At 44.5% G+C, this 15289-nt stretch overlaps 1 protein-coding gene across 2 annotated transcripts in view; it reads right to left on the minus strand.

The window, feature by feature from the left end:
- The window catches only part of Coprox (oxygen-dependent coproporphyrinogen-III oxidase), an 85134-nt gene that overhangs the window by 22401 nt on the left and 47444 nt on the right, over positions 1 to 15289 (minus strand). For both annotated transcript variants that reach the window (XM_068350999.1, XM_068350998.1), the window contains exon 7: positions 1893 to 2012. In XM_068350999.1, coding sequence (XP_068207100.1) covers positions 1893 to 2012 — 120 coding nt within the window. The remainder of the gene's footprint in view (positions 1 to 1892; positions 2013 to 15289) is intronic.

Genomic DNA, 15289 nt, shown 5'->3' on the forward strand with positions numbered 1-15289 from the left:
AAACTACTCTATCTACGGCTATTCCAGCTGAAATGAAAGTAGGAATGATGGGCCGTTGTAGTACGGAGAGGAGGTCCACCGGGTCCCTTGATAACGGCTCCCCTTTCGTTCGCCACTCTTCCCCTTCAAAGAGTTAAATCTATTCGGGGTGAAGATTGCTATGTGTCGTATCAAAAAATACGTTCCCTGATATTATGCGATATTCTTAAAGATACATTAAGGATACTCGCGCCAGGAGTTAGAATTCTGGAGACCTACGGCTAATTCTCTGGGAGTATCACCGTAGCAAATATCCCTTAGAAAGCTACCTAAACGAACCTTCCATCAGGACATGGCTATCTCACTCAAAAATAGATTTTTCACTTTTCTCAAAACCCGTTAATAGAGCGATTTTCGAGCGAATTTTCTTCTTCCTAATGTTAGCAAGATGTTGAAATTGTCTTTTCCTCTTTGAAATGATAAAATTCTTGCCAAAAACGAGAAAAACAAACGTAAAAACGAGTGAATGTCAGAGAGCGTTCAAAGTTTTTCTTTGTATTTTTATAAAGACAATATTAATAAATCCTGATTATTATGAGTTTTATGTTTCATTTTGGATATTGATAAACGAAAACAAAGTTATTTATCATAATGTATTCATAAAGTAAGATCCTTTTGCTCAATATCTTGCTTCTCTTGGCTATTGTCAGGCAAGGCTCTCTCTCTCTCTCTCTCTCTCTCTCTCTCTCTCTCTCTCTCTCTCTCTCTCTCTCTCTCTCTCTGTATTCCTTATGTTAGCAAGATATTGAAATTGCTTTTTTCTCTTTGAAAGGATAAAATTCTTGCAGAAAACAAGAAAACAAATGTAAATATGAGTCAATGTCAGAGGTGAAACTCAAGACATGTATTCTTTCTGAAGTTTGTGGTAGGAGTGAAGGGCGAAAGGTGTAATTTACCGTGTAATACATCATCTTGTGACTCATGGAAGCTATACAAATGCCAGTGTTCATAATTTTTTTTACATTAACATGTAATAATTATCAAAATTTACGATAACAGAAGAAATGCTGAATTTTTTTGTAGGGAAATTTTTTTTAGTTTATAGAGCTACTTTTACTAATTACTCTGTAACTATAAAAGCAAGAGGAATTTTGACAAAATATTTTGTAAATTCATTCTCCATTGCCATACGAAGGTCAGTGAATTATTTTAGGATTTTGTGTTTTTCTTCCTATACACCATATATTGGCATTCCAGCTGGGCCCCTTAATAACTAGTCTTCCAGCTTCGCTGAAAGATAATCCCTGATAAATAGCGTAAGGTTTGTAGTTTCGGAACAATTATGTTCTCTCAAATATTTCACAATCAAATTTATGCAATACAATTGAAGCTAGATGGATACATGAAAAACTTAAGGGTATTTCTATAACAATTGCACCTCTCAACTGTAGGCAAGAAATTATAAATGGGTTTCCGAGTCTTAAAGAAATACATATGAGGTACTGAAATTAGTCCATTTGTTTGCAATAGTTTAAGTACAACAGTTCTTGTGTCCATCTTTAGCCTTATTTAAACTGCATCCTAGCTCATGTTAGGTCTGATTTCTTCTTGTTGATACAAACTTGGACTATTCAAGAGACCCAGGTCCCCCAAAATTTAAATGAATATGGAACAACAATACTGTATAAGACAAGAATGGGGATGACCAATGACAGCAATGAGTAAAAACCCAAAGGAGACTGCATCAAGCATACAGACTATAATCCTAACATTTTGAGTCTCCAAAATCTATAATGGTCTTGCATAGCAGGTAAGGTTAAAGTATTATGAGTATTATGTATAAAAATGTACTTCACTAAATGCTCATACCTTAAATATAATGCTCACAACATGTTTTGCTCATAAACACTTACCAATTGGAATGTAAGAAGGTACAACTGATTCAGCACAGTCTTTCACAAAAGCAAATACATCATCAGCATTTTCTCCTTCTAAATCATCAAAGAATATCCCTCCAACTCCACGTCTCTCACCTGCTGACCATGAAAACAAAATGGATATAACATGGACAACTGAAATAACATATTACAAATATCACAGGGAAATTACATCTTATTAGCAGGTCAAAGTCTGATGTATATAACAATATTTTACATAGGCTAACATGATTTTCTGGGCCTTCATCCTGCTATTTACATATATATCATATTACTGATTAAGTATTCCTCTTTCCTTCTCATCATACATCCAAATTTCTTAACACATCTTGCTTTATTAGACAAGGGCACATTTGTTATAATGAATCATGTTATTTTCATTAGTAAAATAAATTTTTGAATATACTTACCCGATGATCATGTAGCTGTCAACTCCGTTGCCCGACAGAATTCTACGGACGGGATACGCCAGCGATCGCTATACAGGAGGGGGGTGTACTCACCAGCGCCATCTGTGGTCAGGTACTCCAGTACTTCTTGTCAACACCACCTCAATTTTTTCCTCGGTCCACTGGTTCTCTATGGGGAGGAAGGGTGGGTCAATTAAATCATGATCATCGGGTAAGTATATTCAAAAATTTATTTTACTAATGAAAATAACATTTTTCAATATTAATCTTACCCGATGATCATGTAGCTGATTCACACCCAGGGAGGTGGGTGAAAACCAGTATACATGTTAATCAAGAAGCTAAGTATCCCGTATTTCATTTTTATTAGTTATTCAAAATAACAAATAAAATCGATAAGTACCTGGTAAGGAAGTCGACTTGAACCATTACTCTGCCTTTAATAAGTACGTCTTCCTTACTGAGCGCAGCGGTCCTCTTAGGATGCTGAACGACTCTTAGGTGCTGAAGTATAAAGGGCTGCAACCCATACTAAAGGACCTCATCACAACCTCTAACCTAGGCGCTTCTCAAGAAAGAATTGACCACCCGCCAAATCAACTAGGATGCGGAAGGCTTCTTAGCCGACCGTACAACCCAAAACAACAATAAAAGTATTCAAGAGAAAGGTTAAAAAGGTTATGGGATTATGGGAATGTAGTGGTTGAGCCCTCACCTACTACTGCACTCGCTGCTACGAATGGTCCCAGGGTGTAGCAGTTCTCGTAAAGAGACTGGACATCTTTGAGATAGAATGATGCAAACACTGACTTGCTCCTCCAATAGGTTGCATCCATAACACTCTGCAGAGAACGGTTCTGTTTGAAGGCCACTGAAGTAGCCACAGCTCTCACTTCATGTGTCCTTACCTTCAGCAAAGCAAGGTCTTCTTCCTTCATATGAGAATGAGCTTCTCTAATCAGAAGCCTTATGTAGTAAGAAACTGCGTTCTTAGACATAGGCAGTGAAGGTTTCTTAATAGCACACCATAAGGCCTCCGATTATCCTCGCAAGGGTTTTGACCTTTTAAGATAGTACTTAAGAGCTCTGACAGGGCAAAGTACTCTCTCCCGTTCGTTACCCACCATGTTGGAAAGGCTAGGTATTTCGAACGATTTAGGCCAAGGACGTGAAGGAAGCTCGTTTTTAGCCAAAAAACCGAGCTGCAAGGAACATGTAGCCGTTTCAGATGTGAAACCTATGTTCCTGCTGAAGGCGTGAATCTCACTTACTCTTTTGGCTGTTGCCAGGCAAACGAGGAAAAGAGTTTTTAGAGTGAGGTCCTTGAAAGAGGCTGACTGGAGAGGTTCAAATCTAGATGACATAAGGAACCTTAGGACCACGTCTAGATTCCAGCCTGGAGTGGACAACCGACGTTCTTTAGAGGTCTCAAAAGACCTAAGGATGTCCTGCAGATCTTTGTTGGTGGAAAGATCCAAGCCTCTGTGGCGGAAAACCGCTGCCAACATACTTCTGTACCCCTTGATCGTAGGAGCTGATAGAGATCTAACATTCCTTAGATGTAACAGGAAGTCAGCAACTTGGGTTACAGTGGTACTGGTAGAGGAAACTGCATTGGCTCTGCACCAGCTTCGGAAGACTTCCCACTTAGATTGATAGACTCTGCGAGTGGATATCCTCCTTGCTCTGGCAATCGCTCTGGCTGCCTCCTTCGAAAAGCCTCTAGCTCTTGAGAGTCTTTCGATAGTCTGAAGGCAGTCAGACGAAGAGCGTGGAGGCTTGGGTGTACCTTCTTTACGTGAGGTTGACGCAGAAGGTCCACTCTTAGAGGGAGAGTCCTGGGAACGTCGACCAGCCATTGCAGTACCTCTGTGAACCATTCTCTTGCAGGCCAAAGGGGAGCAACCAACGTCAGCCGTGTCCCTTTGTGAGAGACGAACTTCTGAAGAACCCTGTTGATGATCTTGAACGGCGGGAATGCATACAGGTCGAGGTGGGACCAGTCCAGCAGAAAGGCATCCACGTGAACTGCTGCCGGGTCTGGAATCGGGGAACAGTACAATGGGAGCCTCTTGGTCATCGAGGTAGCGAACAGATCTATAGTTGGCTGACCCCACAGGGCCCAAAGTCTGTTGCACACGTTCTTGTGAAGGGTCCACTCTGTGGGGATGACTTGACCCTTCCGGCTGAGGCGATCTGCCGTAACATTCATATCGCCCTGAATGAACCTCGTTACCAGCGTGAGCTTTCGACTTTTTGACCAAATGAGGAGGTCCCTTGCGATCTCGAACAGCTTCCTCGAATGAGTCCCTCCCTGCTTGGAGATGTACGCCAAGGCTGTGGTGTTGTCGGAGTTCACCTCCACCACCTTGTTTAGCTGGAGGGACTTGAAGTTCATTAAGGCCAGATGAACCGCCAACAACTCCTTGCAATTGATATGAAGCGTTTCCTGTTCCTGGTTCCATGTCCCCGAGCATTCCTGTCCGTCCAATGTCGCGCCCCAGCCCGAGTCTGATGCGTCCGAGTAGAGATGATGGTCGGGGGTCTGAACAGCTAACGAGAGACCCTCCTTGAGAAGAATGCTGTTCTTCCACCACGTTAGAGTAGCCCTCATCTCTTTGGAAACAGGAATAGAGACCGTCTCGAGCGTCATATCCTTGTTCCAGTGAGCTGCCAGATGGTACTGAAGGGGGCGGAGGTGGAGTCTCCCTAACTCGATGAACAGGGCTAGCGATGAAAGAGTCCCTGTTAGACTCATCCACTGCCTCACCGAGCATCGGTTCCTCCTCAGCATGCTCAGGATGCACTCCAGGGCTTGGTTGATTCTTGGGGCCGACGGAAAAGCCCGAAAAGCTCGACTCTGAATCTCCATACCCAGGTAAACGATGGTTTGGGAAGGAACGAGCTGGGACTTCTCTAAATTGACCAAGAGGCCCAGTTCCTTGGTCAAATCCAAAGTCCATCTGAGACTCTCCAGACAGCGACGACTTGTAGGAGCTCTTAAAAGCCAGTCGTCTAAATAAAGGGAGGCTCTGATGTCTGCCAAGTGAAGGAATTTCGCAATATTCCTCATCAGTCGCGTAAACACAAGAGGTGCCGTGCTCAGGCCAAAGCACAGGGCTTGGAACTGGTACACAACCTCTCCAAAGACAAATCTCAGAAAAGGTTGGGAGTCTGGATGGATGGGAACGTGAAAGTAGGCGTCTTTCAGATCTAACGAGACCATCCAGTCCTCCTGCCTGACCGCTGCTAGGACCGACTTCTTCGTCTCCATTGTGAACGTCTGCTTGGTGACATAAGCATTGAGCGCACTGACGTCCAGCACCGGTCTCCAACCTCCTGTCTTCTTGGCCACCAGGAAGAGACGGTTGTAAAAGCCCGGGGATTGATGGTCCCGGACTATCACCACTGCCTCCTTCTGTAGCAGGAGCGACACCTCTTGATGTAACGCTAGCCTCTTGTCCTTCTCCTTGTAGTTGGGAGAGAGGTTGATGGGAGATGTGGTCAGAGGGGGATTGCGGCAGAACGGAATTCTGTAACCCTCCCTTAGCCACTTGACAGACTGAGCGTCTGCACCTCTGCTCTCCCAGGCTTGCCAGAAGGTCTTGAGTCTGGCTCCTACAGCTGTCTGGAGAGGAAGGATGTCAAAGCTTGCTTTTCGTGGACTTGGCACCTTTCTTGGACTTGCCCCGGTGACTGTCTGCACGGGTACTTCCTCTACTGGAGGCTCTGCCACGAAAGGGCGGAATGAATCTGGTAGCAGGTGTATCAGCCACAGGGGTGCGGTAAGATCTCGGCACGGAAGGTAAGGTTTTAGCCTTACGTGCTGAAGAGGCCATGAGGTCATGCGTATCTTTCTGGATAAGAGCCGCAGCCATCTCCTTGATTAACTCCTCCGGAAACAGGAACTTGGAGAGAGGAGCAAACAGCAACTCTGACCTCTGGCAAGGGGTGATACCAGTCGATAAGTAGGAGCATAGATGTTCCCTTTTCTTGAGGACTCCCGAGACAAAAATAGACGCAAGTTCGCCAGAACCATTGCGAATTGCTTTGTCCATACTGGACATGATCAGCATGGCCGAGTCTTTGTCAGAAGGAGCAGTCGCGAAAGACTCCCTTCATCAAGTGGTCCAAATCAGAAAAGGTCCAGCAGACCTTCGAGCGTCTCATAGCCGACCTGCGGGGAGAGTCAACCAAACTTGAGAAGTCGGCCTGGGCAGAGGCAGGAACCCCCAAGCCAGGTTCCTCTCCCGTGGCATACCAGACGCCCGACTTAGAAGCCAGCTTAGGAGGAGGAAACACAAAAGAGGTCCTTCCCAGTTGCTGCTTGGACTGCAACCAATCCCCTAAAACCCTCAAAGCTCTCCTTGATGATCTGGCGAGGACAAGCTTGGTGTAGGCAGACGTAGTAGGCTGCATGCCTAGAGAAAACTCGGATGGAGGAGAACGAGGGGTTGCAGATACGAAGTGTTCAGGGTACAACTCTCTGAACAGAGCCAGGACCTTGCGAAAGTCTAAAGAAGGCGACGACGACTTGTGTCCTTCCACATCAGATGTAGGATCATCCAGATGAGCAGCTTCATCCTCAGAAACCTCATCGCCTGAGAGTTGAGTAGCGAGAGGTAAAGGTAGAGCGGCAGGCTGAATGGCTGAATCCTGCAGAACGGGTGCATGCGCACTTGCGGATCCATCATCATGCCTCTGCTGAAGAGACTGAGGGCTGGCAATGACAAAGGCAGGAGGCTGGAGTGAGGGAGGTTCTGCGGTGGTCTGAGGAGCAAGCGTGGTCAGAAGCGAATGCTGGAAGGCATGAGGCTCATGCTGCATGGTATGCGGCTCATGCTGTATGGGATGAGGCTCATGCTGCGAAGAATGCGGCTGCTGCATGGTAAGAGGCTCGTGCTGCATGCGTTGAGGAGGCTGCCTCATAGCATGAGGCTCCTGCCTCAAGGGTTGCGCCTGCCTCAAGGGTTGAGGAGGTTGCTGCGCAGAGTGAGGCTCCTGCCTCAAGGGTTGAGGAGGTTGCCGCATAGCATGAGGCTGCTGCCTCATGGGTAGAGGAGGTTGCCGCATAGCATGAAGCTCCTGCCTCAAGGGTTGAGGAGGTTGCCGCATAGCATGAGGCTCCTGCCTCATGGGTAGAGGAGGTTGCTGCATAGTGCTGGAACCTGGCAACTCCCGATGCGGCAGCTCACGCATGGAAGCAGGAGGAGCCTCAAGAACATGCGTCTGGCAGGGAGGACTGCGCAGAGGTGGAGGAGCGCTCGCAGGAGGAGGTGTGTTAACCTTCTCTGCCTGATACTCCTGCATCAAAGCCGCAAGCTGAGACTGCATAGTCTGCAGCATAGACCACTTGGGGTCCACAGAAGTTGGAGCAGAGGCCTGTTGAGGCACCGCTCTACCTCTCTTAGGAGGTGTGCAGTCATCAGATGACTGCGGCGAGTCCGAACTGGCCCAGTGGCTACACCTGGGCCGTTGGACTAGCTCGGAAGGGACCTTACGTTTGAGAGGTCGTGAGACCTGGGTCCACCGTTTCCTCCTGGAAACCTCTTCCGCAGACGAGGAATTTAAGGGCTCATTCGTCTGGGAGTGGAAGTGACGATCTCTATCAGATACGCCCGCAACCACTGAGGATACAACTGTGCGCCGATCAAGGCCTGCCGAACCCTTTTGCCCTTCGACGTTGCTTCTCCCCTGGGCTTGGGAGCTTGCAAGAGGTCCCGGACTGGGAGGACGACTGGCACGCACAGAAGTATCCTCATGCGCAACACTGACACTGACACTAGGCACAGCACTGGCACTAACACTTCCCACTGCACTCTTCACTTTAAGTTCCTTGACATCTGCCAAGAGAAGATTGTGGTCACTAACTAACGACTCCACCTTATCACCAAGAGCCTGAATGGCACGTAACATATCCGTCATATCAGGCTGAGCACTCGTAGCAGGTTCGGGGGTCACCACCACAGGGGAAGGAAAAGGTTGAGGGTCATGGGGGGAGGAATAAACCAAAGAGCGAGAAGAACTCCTCCTAACTCTCTCCCTCTCTAACCTAGTTGTATATTTGAGGAATTCATTAAATTCGAATTCCGAAAGCCCAGCACATTCCCCACATCGATCTTCCAACTGACAGGATTTTCCCCTACAGTCGGAACAAACGGTGTGAGGATCAACAGAGGCCTTCGGAAGACGCCTATTACAAGTCCTAACACTACATCGCCTAAATTTAGGAGCTTGAGAGTGGTCGGACATCTTGAATTTAGAGAACAGTCAAGGGGGAATTCCAAAGTAAAGCAAAGATCGTTAACCAATAAATCAATTTAATTCCAAAAGCTATCTAAGCTAAGGGAAAAGCTTCCTGTACAGCGAAGGCTAAATTTTAGAGCAAATACTTCACCAAAACCGTGAACAAAGACTCCAAAATCAACAGCGTATCCATGTAGGTCTTGCCGGCGGCACGACAGAGGAAAAATTGAGGTGGTGTTGACAAGAAGTACTGGAGTACCTGACCACAGATGGCGCTGGTGAGTACACCCCCCTCCTGTATAGCGATCGCTGGCGTATCCCGTCCGTAGAATTCTGTCGGGCAACGGAGTTGACAGCTACATGATCATCGGGTAAGATTAATATTGAAAATTACTATGCTTTGTAATCATAAATACCCTAGTGCTAAAAAAAATAAATTAAAAAAACAGCAAAATATAACAAGTTTTGAAAATAATTTTTATTTTCCTGGCAATAAAAACCTTTGACCTTTAAAATAGGGCGCAATAAAAACCTGAGGCCTTTAAAATAGGGGGTTTCAGCAGAGGTGGAACGACTGTTGAAATAGTTAACGACACTTGGTGAGCAGGGGCGGAGCAGCCGACCCGCATGCCTATCAAAGACTCTTCACTTTTTTCCCACAACTCAGAACTATGAGGGGCGGTGCAGGTAGAAAATTTAACTAAAAGACTTTGGTTTGTATAGCTAGAAAAAATACAAATTACTTTTAAAATTTATTTCTTACTTTGTTCCAATGTGTAATCAAACCTTTTGTCCCATAAAATAGGGAGATTCACTTATTAGTTCCCTAGAACCAAACTGATTCGATATTTCAATTTCCTAGAAATGCCAGTCTCCTTGATCTGGTATTGGAGCAAAGGAGATGACTTGCATGCAGGCAGGTTCTTCTTTGAAAGAGGGAGAAACCGAAGGCACAAGCTCAAGAAAGGGAGAAACCAAAGGCGCAAGCTCATGAGAGGGAGAAACCGAAGCCGCAACCTCGCAAAAGGGAGAAACCGGAGGTGCATACTCGTGAGAGGAAGAAACTGAAGGAACAAACTCACGAGAGGGAGAAACCGAAGGCGCAAGCTCGCGAAAGGGAGAAACCAAAGGCGCATCCTTGTGAAAACCTGGCCTTGTATAGTGCAAAGCATTACGCTGTGCCCTATGGACAAGACAATGAGGAAAAGGAATCGCAGGTAATTGCCTTCCCCCATCATCGTCCAGCTCCTTAAAGCTGTGCTCTGATGGAGCATAGACGAGTCCAAAGACCTTTGGTGGAAACCCCACAGAGACACCTCCTGCCTCCCAGGGTTAGGAGGGAGGATCATCCCCTTTTGCTCCTGATGTCAAATCTCCTCAGGGGAGAGGAACCTACCAACCAGGAGCTGCAGAAGGGGAGCTCTTCCTCGGAAAGGAAGACTGCCCAACCCCTGGTGGAAGATGACTTTCCCTCGGAAGGGAAGGCTGTCCAACACCTGGAGGCAGAACTCCAGGCAGCTCACTCCGTCTCTCTTCCGGCTGAATGAACTCAGCCAGGAGATCAACTCCATGAACTCCCAGGGAAGCCAAACGAGCAGTCATTATGGTGAGGCCGAGTTGACGGAAATCGATGGCGAGGTTTCTTCCCCTTCAAAGCTGACTCCACGGTAAAGGATCCCTCTTAGCCTTTTTCTTTCCTCACCTGCTAAAACTCAACCACAGGGAGGGCGACCAATCCTGACAAACCGGCAAGGAGACTCCCGCGTGCAGGAGTGACCCCTACATGCAGGGCACAGACCGTGCGGATCAGTCTCCTCTGCCGACATGAAAGTGCCGCGACGGCACCCGTCACTGCTGGGAAAAACCTGCATACTTAAGGGTCTCCTGGGTAGTCACACCTGAAAAACAAAAAGAATGAAAAGAAAATATTTTCACTTTTAGACCAGTTAAATAGAAATCTTAATTTTGGTTTTAGTGGAGTAAGAGAAAGTCTGTACTCTACCAAGCCAAAATAAAAGGTGGCAGTAGTTTACTAGTGGTGGTGTGAGTAAGGAGGTTAGTCTACCCCCACTCAACTAGCGGAGGGTAGTTATACCTCACTAAAGCTTATACGGCAAGTTTCAGCTAGCACCGAAATAATACTATATAAAGACCGTAAGATTTCTATACAGTGCTGGGACAAATAAAGGTTGCCTACACATTTGGCATTCTAAAGTTCAGTATCCAACATCCACTATACTGTATACTGTAATACTAAACTACTACTACACGGAGAATAAAAGTTCAAACAACATTCACGTATTGTAAAACCAATTTTTAAAGATATTCAACACTGGTACTGTATATTGAATTTTGGAAAGATTAGAAATGGACTAAACTGGAGTCATGGTAAACTATCAGTAACTTTGGTGGGATACCTTAGACCATACAACAACCCAAAGACAAAATCAGTTCCTATGTCAATTTTCATACAGTATTTCATTGTTAGAGGCAGGTGACACTGAAGTGCAGTCCCAGTTCTTATAATCAACCCAAGTAGTAAAAACATACCAAAACAAAATTAGTTAAGCTAATTTTCCACTTAAATAAACAAGAAATATTCAAATTTAAATTTTCTTTATCAATTGTACTAGATAGATATATTCAACATATATAGTACTGAACTGGCCAAAAATTTATTTTCAATTGTTCATTAATCTGCTAGTGCAGAGATAATAACATTCAGTTGTGAAGTGCCCGCAATAAAAATGACTGCTTCAGAAATTCAAAAAGTTTGTTACTGTATTTCCCACATCATAAGACATTTATTTTCAAGAAAAATCCCCTCCAAAATCATGCTGTGTCTTTCCACTAAGATGAAGTTGTATAGGGAAGTTTGACAAAAGCTCAAACACCTCGGTAATGACATGCAAACACTAACACGCCCAAGACATAAAATGAAAGTCTATAATTATAATTCATACTTTATGTAATAAATAATATCATTTTGAATGCATTTTCTTTAATTAATTAAAGCAACAAGATATTTTTTTTGGGTGGTTAGCTGATGACTCGCCAATGCCATAAACAGTACATGCAAGCATGCCAATTAACGGTATCTAAGCAGACGACGCTAGGATGTATTACAATACAGCAGTGTACTTGTTTATGCAGAATTTATCTATTTTCTCATATCTTGTCATTTGTAATAAAGTCATATTTTGATAATGACTTTGTTGCATGGGTTCCGAAATAATATATTTGTTGCTGAACAGAAACTCGAAAAACATTTCACTGCAAGTTGAGTGTAGTGTTACCAAGTTAGCTGTAAACTAACTAGACCTCATTACACAAACAGCTGAAAAAATATCCTACCTTGCAAAATTTCTAGAGAATCCTTTACTTAATCAATAATTTTGTATGAATTTTACATGCGGAATTTGAAAAATACTACTGAAATTCTACTTCTCTACCGAAATTTGATCAGGAGCATTTGGCAACACTGCTTTAATGTAAACAAACACTTGAAAACGTTACGGTGGTAGAAAACTACAACTAGTTTAGTGTTTTTTTAATATGAATATGTAATAAAATTGGGATATCAGGTGTACAGCTAATTGATATTTACCCAACACATTTCATGATACACCCAAAATAAGAAAATTTACTGGGCCAGAAGAAAATTTACACTGTAAAACCGCCGACTAGGAATTGCTGTTACAATAGGTTGCAAAATCCTTAATTTCCTTTTTTTTTCTAATTACTTAGCTAAATATAGAGTGCGTCTTACCACTCGTAGCGTCTTAGGACATGGGGAAATACGGTTATCCGATGTACATCTCACCAATGACGACATCAATAAAGAACACTTCCACCTACAAGATATCACTTATTGGTTAAACATTCTCTGCAAACCTTTTGCTAATCGAAGAAGAACATCTCTTTACTCATGGGTGCCCCACAGAGAGCAGGGCATAATTAAAGCCCTGTAACAATGAAATTAATTAATTATGATCTTGTGGGTAAATGAGTTTTAAACTTCAAAATAACTTATTCCCATACTAATTATTTTTACAACATCAGCTTCCCCCCCTACCTTCCCTCTTCCCACATTCCTGTCCTTACGATGATGAGGACTTTAAAATGTTTGTGCATGCACAGAATCCCCTTCAGAAGAAGAGGTCATAGGCAGTCTTGAATGAGGACTAGAGAAGGTCGCAGTTTTCTTATTGCCATTCTTGCAGTGATAGATGCTCACCTCTTTGAAAAACCAGAACCCTTTAAAGATGCTAAGGAGTAATACCATATAATTCTCCTCTCCACCATTGCCTGCACGAGAACCCTCTCGTAAGGAGAGATAAGGCTTCCCACACCAATGAGAATGCAGCATCAGAGCTACCCCTAGACAAACTTGTTTTCAGTTGGGAAGCCAAGGATCCCTCCTTTTTAAAACCGTGTTAGCCCACTGGAGTGCTGACTGTGTGTAAAGTAAGTTCCATTGTCTAGTGAAGTATGTCACATGCCTGACCACTGTCAAACTAAGACAGTTTGGAAGATGGTCATGGCAGAAGATTCAAGGCTCCTGTCTCAAGGGCTTAAAAGGACATGTATTTTAACAGGAGTTTCTCCAAGGGGAGTTCCCAACAGTACACTCATTGATGGGTCTCTGTTGAGATGACGAGGCAGACTCTGACACAAGAAACTTCACAGCCGAGAGTGTGAGGCAGGATCCTAGTTGGCTGACCAAAAACAAGAAAGAACCCTGATCTACAGATCAGATTGTCAACTTAAACTAAGAACTAATAGCAAGATCTGACCAGGTAGCTCCAGAGAAGACCTGATCATGAGCGGGCCCAAAGTGCCAATTAAAGACTAAAGCCAACCCTAAGAGGGGCGGCAAGGTTACCTCAACCGGTTCATTATACTTGTGTAATATTGTCCACAAGTAATCTTCCGACTCGGGATTTCCTGTTCTCCTCTGTATTGCTCCAAGGTTTGGCACTTTGGAGGCAAAAGAGCTTGAGTACCGGCATAATCTAAGGGTAGAGGGTCCACCAGGCTGGTCCAGACACCTAATCTCTCCCCGCAAAAATTAGCCTTCTGACCAAAGGACAGAACCTCCAAAGTATTCCTGAACTAAAGCCAGACCAGGCCAGTAGTCTTCAAGGAGAGAAGGCTCTCTAGCACCGATCAAGGTAATGACGAAAGGAGAACCTCGTACTCTTCCATCTGAGGGAGCGTTGACATTCCTAAGCATGGGTCTGAGGTCTGCTGTGGACTGCACATAAGCTTGCAAGGATCCATCTTCTCAACACAGGATACCACAGAACCCCATTCAGAGGAAAGATAAAGGCAAGAGTCCAGCTCTTCCATGCCCGCTTAAGGGGAGGCCATGATCTGCACTTGGTAAAAAGAGGATAATAGTACACAATTATGGCCATATATAGTGATTGGATCTACTGACAGTTTATCATGAACCAAATCAGTGTCCACTATACAGTACACTTTAAATCCTCCACACCATGTATACACAAAGCCGATATCACTATTCACACTAAAAAGTAAGATACATACATCATACATATACCAAGGCACTTCCCCCAATTTTGGGGGAGTAGCCAACATCAAATAAATGAAACAAAAAAGGGGATCTCTCCTCTCTACGTTCCTCCCAGCCTGACAAGGGACTCAACCGAGTTCGGCTGGTACTGCTAGGATGCCACAGCCCACCCTCCCCCGTTATATACCACAGATGAAGCTTCATAACGCTGAATGCCCTACTGCTGCTACCTCCGCGGTCATCTAAGGCACCGGAGGAAGCAGCAGGGCCTACCGGAACTGCGTCACAATCGCTCGCCATTCATTCCTATTTCTAACACGCTCTCTTGCCTCTCTCACATCTTCACCGTATCACCCAGAGCTTTCTTTACTCCATCCATCCACCCAAACCTTGGCCTTCCTCTTGTGCTTCTCCCATCAACTCTTACATTCATTACCTTCTTTAGCAGACAGCTATTTTCCATTCTCTCAACATGGCCAAACCACCTCAACACATTCATATCCACTCTAGCTGCTAACTCATTTCTTACACCCGTTCTCACTCTCACTACTTCGTTCCTAACCCTATCTACTCGAGATACACCAGCCATACGTCTGAGACACTTCATCTCAAACACATTCAATTTCTGTCTCTCCGTCACTTTCATTCCCCACAACTCCGATCCATACATCCCAGTTGGTACAATCACTTTCTCATACAGAACTCTCTTTACATTCCTGCCCAACCCTCTATTATTTACTACTCCCTTAACTGCCCCCAACACTGCATCCTTCATTCACTCTCTGACGTACATCTGCTTCCACTCCACTATTTGCTGCAACAACAGACCCCAAGTACTTAAACTGATCCACCTCCTCAAGTAACTCTCCATTCAACATGACATTCAACCTCGCACCACCTTCCCTTCTCGTACATCTCTCTGTGACTATCACAAAAGTAAGATAAAATATTAAAAAGCCTTGGATAGGATGTAACAGTATGTCCACACTTGTTGCAACCGAAGACAGGCGAGTGGAAGGGGTTACTTCCTCAAGCTCACAACCTGTCATTAGCTACCTCGTTAACGATTTCAACAGCCATCCAGCTCCCTTGAGGATATTCCTTTATTTAAAAGAACACAAGGTTTGCATATTAACAAACATTTATTCTTATATCCTTAAAATATCTTTAAAAGAAAA

Source organism: Palaemon carinicauda, chromosome 27 (assembly GCF_036898095.1).
Source record: "Palaemon carinicauda isolate YSFRI2023 chromosome 27, ASM3689809v2, whole genome shotgun sequence".
Classification (NCBI taxonomy): domain Eukaryota; kingdom Metazoa; phylum Arthropoda; class Malacostraca; order Decapoda; family Palaemonidae; genus Palaemon; species Palaemon carinicauda.